The sequence below is a fragment of the Juglans regia genome, chromosome 6 (assembly GCF_001411555.2).
Source record: "Juglans regia cultivar Chandler chromosome 6, Walnut 2.0, whole genome shotgun sequence".
Taxonomy (NCBI): domain Eukaryota; kingdom Viridiplantae; phylum Streptophyta; class Magnoliopsida; order Fagales; family Juglandaceae; genus Juglans; species Juglans regia.
This window is the reverse complement of record NC_049906.1, coordinates 19,255,654-19,261,715: the sequence shown is the minus strand read 5'-3', so window position 1 is coordinate 19,261,715 and position 6,062 is coordinate 19,255,654. Positions and strand designations below refer to the sequence as shown.

Here is a 6,062-nt window from a genome sequence, read left to right as displayed (position 1 = left end):
AAGACGTAGAAAGAGAATTGATTAACACTTGAATACCGAAGTTGGCCTCCTTTCCAACTTACGGCTACTATTTATAGAAGAGCAAATCCGTTACATGAAACAGTTATGGAAACTACACAACTTATAACATTTGATGACTTAAACGACAACCAAGAACGACACCGTTCTATTTATTCTCCCTTACAACTAAACGACACCATTACAAACAGTTAAACAACCAACACTTAAACAAAACGCTGCGTCTCAATCATTCCTTTTATGCTTATTAGAAGACTTCAGCCTTTGTTCATACAGAACTCGCCCTTCATCATGCAGTTCTTGATCTACGATCTCGTCCAACTGCCACAATTCCCAACCCGTAACATACTCCCCCCCATCAAAGCACCTCCCCAGGTTGCATCATCCACACTAGCCCCCTTCCATTGAACTAAGACATCAACTACTGCCCTGTTATGAACCTGCCTCATTCTACGCTGCAAAATAGCCTCAGGCTCATGAGTCTATTCACCTTGCAAATCTACTGGACGTAAAGAAGATAGTGGAGAGTGATGTTGACCCAATTTTTTCTTAAGGTAAGAAATATGAAAAAACTGCATGAATAGAGCTAGTTGGTGGCAATTCCAACTTGTAAGCAACCTGTCCCACTATTTGAACAATCTGAAAAGGTCGAAAGAAATGAGGAGAAAGCTTGAGATTCCTTCTAACCATCAATGATTGTTGCCTATAAGGCTGCAATCTCAAATAAACCCAATCCCCAATAGCAAACTCTCTTTCAGTTCTCTTCTTGTCAGCTTGACACTTCATCCTCTCCTGAGCAGCAGCCAAATTACTCTTAAGAGTAGAAAGAATTTGATCTCGAGTCCTCAAAACCTCATCAACTGCTTGGTTAGTAGTTAAACCAGGTATATAAGCTTGCAACTTTGTTGGAGGTCTACCATACACCACCTCAAAAGGAGTCAACTTGGTGGAAGTAGGAGGAGTGGAATTATACCACCATTCAACCAAGGTCAACCAATCAAACCAAAACCTAGGCCTATCCCCAGAAAACTCCTCAAAAAATGCTCAACACATTTATTGACTGCCTCAGTTTGGCCATCACTCTGAGTATGGTAGGCAGATGAGTAGGAAAGTGTCACTCCTTGGAGCTTAAAGAGTTCCTTCCAAAAGGAACTGGTAAAAGTTGCTCCTTTATCAGAAACAATATTCTAAGGCATGCCATGCAACTTAAACACATTATCAAAAAATAATGTTGCCACTTTAGATGCTGTAAATGGGTGCTTCAAGGCCATAAAGTGTGCATATTTAGATAATCTGTCAACAACAACCATGATGACAGAAAAACCCTTTAGAGATTGGCAAGCCTTCAATGAAATCCATGGACAATTATGTCCATGTATATTTAGGTACAAGAAGAGGCTGTAAAAGACCCGCAGGATAGAGATGTTCCACCTTATTCCTCTAAAACAAATCACACTCCATTATATACTGTTTCACTTCACGTTTAAGGCCAAGCCAATAAAAATCTTGTCTAGCTTGATGCAATGACTTATGGAAACCTGAGTGTCCAGCAGATGGACTAGCATGGATAAAATGCAAAATTTTCAGTTTCAATTCTGGATTATCAGGTATATAAATTCTGCCTTTCCTAAATAACAACCCATGCTTGATAGAAAATGCAGAAGATGAAAGAGGAGAACCCCTTTGTAATGCTGCCAAGTGGTCTTGTGCCTTCTGATCTGATGCATAAGCTTGTTTCAATTCCTCCAACCAGATTGGAGTAGGAAATGAGGTAGCAGACATTAATGTTGTGTCATCTGAGATTGCCTTCCTTGACAAAGCATCTGCTGCTTTGTTTTCAACTCCCTTCTTGTACTCAATTGTGAATTCATAGCCTAAAAGCTTAGAAATCGACCTCTGCTGAGCATCTGTTCCCACTTTCTGTTCTAGAAGAAACTTTAAACTGTGATGATCAGTTCTAACAACGAAAGCAGCCCCCTAACAAATAAGGCCTCCACTTTTTTACAGCAATGACAAGTGCCAAGAGCTCCTTCTCATAGGTTGAAAGCATCAAATTTTACCCTCGAGGGCTTGACTTAGAAAAGCCAATGGCCTCTAACCTTGCATCAAGACAGCTCCTACTCCCACTCCACATGCATCACATTCCACTATAAACTGTTTATTAAAATCAGGTAAACATAAAACAGGAGGATTTGTGACTGCCTTCTTCAATTCTTCAAAGGCATTAGTTGCTGCCTCTGACCACTTAAAAGCATCTCTTTTTAACAAAAGAGTTAAAGGTGCTGCAATTTGACCATACCCACGAATAAACTTTCTGTAATAGCCTGTTAATCCCAAGAAACCCCTCAATGCTTTAAGAGTTTTTGTAATTGGCCAGGACACCATTGATTCCAGCTTCCTCAGATCAGCTCTTACACCATCTTTAGAGATTAAATGGCCAAGGTACTCAATTTCTGAACAAGCAAAGTGACATTTTGACCTCTTTGCAAACAATTGATTAGCCTCCAATGTCTTCAAAATAGTAGTCAAATGAATTAAATGGGATGCCATGTCCTTACTATAGACAAGAATGTCATCAAAAAATAATATGACAAACTGCCTAAGAAAAGTCTTAAAAACCTCATTCATCAATGCTTGAATTGTTGAGGGAGCATTTGTGAGGCCAAATGGCATGACAAGGAACTCATAGTGACCCTCATGAGTCCTAAATGTAAATTTTGGTATATCCTCATCCCTCATTCGAATCTGGTGATAACCAGACCACAAATCCAGTTTAGAGAAAACTGTTGAGCCAAATAGCTCATCCAATAACTCATCAAGAATTGGTATTGGATACTTATCCTTAACAGTAGCTTCATTTAGCACCCTATAATCGATGCACATCCTCCAAGACCCATCAGATTTCCTCACTAACAATACAGGAGATGAAAATGGGGACTGGCTTGGTCTAATCACACTAGACTTGAGTAATTCAGATACGATCTTCTCTATTTCTGTTTTTTGAAAGTAAGGATATCTGTTTGGCCTCACACTCACAGGTACAGTATCCTTCTTGAGATTAATTTGGTGATCTCGATCTCTATGAGGAGGCAAAGTAGTAGGTTCATCAAAAACATTTCCAAACTTCTACAATAACTGTAGTATTTCTGGACAAGAATCATTCTGATTCTTCATGACTTCCATAGCCATAAGCTACAACCACACTCCCTTGGAGCCCACTTTAGAAATCATAGAAATTTCTTTCTCATCTACTAAAGTACTAGCAGAGGATGTGAGTCCTTTAAGATAATTTTTTCTTCCATGATAATGCATTTTTAAATCTGTGAAATCCCAAAGTATTGGCCCAAGTGATGAAAGCCAACTAACTCCCAACACTACATCACACCCCCCGAGAGACAATAAGAAAAAATCAACAACAAATCTGGTGCCTTGTATTTGAATGCCAACCCCAGTAGCTTTACCACTACTACTCAAAATCTCACCATTAGCCACTTTGACTTGCATAGCCTGCCCCTGCTATACCTCTAACCCACATCTGCTCATCAGTGCAGTATCCACAAAATTGTGGGTGCTGCCAAAGTCAATTAATATCACTACCTTCTTTTTATTAATATGCCCAACCACTCTCATAGTTTTAGTACTTAGAGAGCCAACCATAGCTTGCAAGGAAATGGAAGCTATGTTTGAAGACTCAAGACTCAGGTTCCTCATGTATCTCTTCCATAATTAATTCCTTCTCATTTGTATTAACATTACTTTCACCCATCTCCATTCCATCTAACACATAAACTTTTGGCCTACTGCACTTATGGCCTGGTTGTCATTTCTCATCACAAAAATAACATAAGCCTTTCTTTCTTCTCTCCTGCATCTGAGACTCATTTATGTTTTGGTAAGGTAACTTAACATAGGCACCTTAGGGTTTCCGAAAACAGAAGCTCCCACATTCAATTGTTGAGAATCACTAGAGCTACCTCTCCATGACTTCTTTGCACTCCAAACATACTGCTCTTGAATTTTTGCTAAACCAAAAGCGTCATTCAAGGAAGAAGGATTCAACATTCTTATTGGCAGTCTAATCTCATCTTTTAAGCCACTTAAAAAACAGCTTAATTTGTTTCTTTCAAAAATGCCTTTAATACGATTGGAAAGTAATTCAAACTCAGTCTTATAAGCAGTAACAGAATGAACCTGTTTTAAGCGTGTCAATGCCTTCATAGGATCATCATAAGCAGATGAACCAAATCGAACCTGCACTGCTTGAATGAATTCCTCCCAAGAATGAAAAATTCCAGACTCACTTGCATCTTGGAACCACACCAAAGCATCATTGTCCATGTGGAATGAGGCTATAAAAATCCTCTGACCATGGGGCACTTGATGATACAGAAAATACTGATTGGCTCGATAAATCCAAGCTGTAGGATCTTTTCCACCAAATCTTGGAAAATCCAGCTTTATTTGCCTCATATTAGATCTGTCACCCATGTTTGTGCAATAAACTTCTCCCATACCATCGTCTGTTTCACCTTCTCGCGATTGTTGAAAACCAAGTCCATTTCTTGTATTCTGAGCATTACCTTCCAATTGAGGATTGTAAGGAAGCTTTGAAAGATGCTGCAATAATTCAGCAAACTTCCTATCCTGAGTCTCCCTTATTAACCTTGCTGCTTCTTGCTGCTGAGCCAGGACCGCAATGGCATCCTCAATCTATTTCTGTTGCCGTTCTTGCTGTTGTCGCAACTGATTCACAGAATCAAGGATCTGTGCATATGATCTCGTTCCTTCTGCCATCACTGACAACTGATACCAATTGTAATGGACCATTTTCACAACTTATAAGAATCTAATGTAGTTCGAGGTCATCACCCTCCAGAACTCTCAAGGAATTAGAGAGAGAGAAAGAGATAAAAGAAGTAGAAAGAGAATTGATTAACACTTGAATACCGAAGTTGGCCTCCTTTCCAACTTACGGCTACTATTTATAAAAGAACGAATTAGTTACATGAAACAGTTATGGAAACTACACAACTTATAACATTTGATGACTTAAATGACAACCAAGAACGACACCGTTCTATTTATTCTCCCTTACAACTACATGACACTATTACAAACAGTTAAACAACCAACACTTAAACAAAATGCTACGTCTCAATCATTCCTTTTATGCTTATTGGAAGAGTTCAGCCTTTGTTCGTACAGAACTCGCCCTTCAACACGCTGTTCTCGATCTACGATCTCGTCCAACTGCCATAATTCCCAACCCGTAACAGTCAATTGGATTTTGACTAGTTTCTATGGTAATCCAGTGACAGCTAAGAGAAAGGAGAGTTGGCAACTGCTCCAAGCTCTCAAACCTGAGGAGGGCTCTATAGGGTGGTTGTGTGTTGATGACTTTAGAGAGGCAATGGACGAGTGGATTAAGTGATATGGGTTTTACTAGTAACAAATACACATGGTCCAATGGTAGACATGGAGTGGCTTTTACCAAAGAAAGGCTTGATAGGGCCTTTAGTAATTTTGTTTGGTCTGGTATTTTTCCATGCTCGAGTGCTCTTACTCTTCCTGCCCAGAGTTCTGATCACAGTCCCCTTCTTATCAGTATGGAACAGAAATTGCCTGAGGTGATTAGTCTTGTTAAGCCTTTCAGATTTGAGGCTAGTTGGTCCCAAAGGGAGGATTGCTACAAGGTAGTGGAAGAGGCATGGAACCAACCAAGGATGGCTGAGAATAAAGTTGGTTTTACTGCAGAAGGTATTATTGAAAAACTGGGCTCATCTTGACAATTACAAAAGCAGAACAAGGGTAATTTGAATGAGGATATTAAGCAGGTTCAAAGAGGAGTGGACCAAGTACTTGAGGAAGACAACATCAAATGGAAGTAAATGGCCAAGCTAAGATGGTTGAATGAGGGGGACATGAATACTAAAATTTTCCACGACTATGCTTTTCATAGGAGGAAAACTAGTTTGATTAAGAAGCTGGTTGATAGCAATGATCAGGAAGTAAATTCTAAAGAGGGTATTTGTGGCTTGTTTCAA

The 6,062-nt window shown here is 39.4% G+C and overlaps 1 protein-coding gene across 1 annotated transcript; it reads right to left on the bottom strand.

The window, feature by feature from the left end:
- Positions 1-567: 567 nt before the first annotated feature.
- On the bottom strand, positions 568-4,812 carry LOC109019081. Its single transcript, XM_019001305.1, has 5 exons — positions 4,771-4,812; positions 3,934-4,728; positions 2,118-3,144; positions 1,487-1,943; positions 568-1,033 (listed from the first exon to the last, which is right to left on the bottom strand). The coding sequence occupies exons 1-5, from the start codon at positions 4,810-4,812 to the stop codon at positions 568-570; spliced, it is 2,787 nt and encodes a 928-aa protein (XP_018856850.1).
- Positions 4,813-6,062: the final 1,250 nt, after the last annotated feature.

Coding starts and splice junctions, on each gene's coding strand:
- LOC109019081 (XM_019001305.1), bottom strand. CDS start 4,812: ATGGCAGAAGGAACGAGATCATATGCACAGATCCTTGATTCT. Junction 3,145..3,933: donor CTGTTTTCGGAAACCCTAAG/GTGCCTATGTTA, acceptor CAGTTATTGTAG/AAGTTTGGAAATGTTTTTGA. Junction 1,034..1,486: donor CTTAAACGTGAAGTGAAACA/GTATATAATGGA, acceptor TTCTGGGGATAG/GCCTAGGTTTTGGTTTGATT.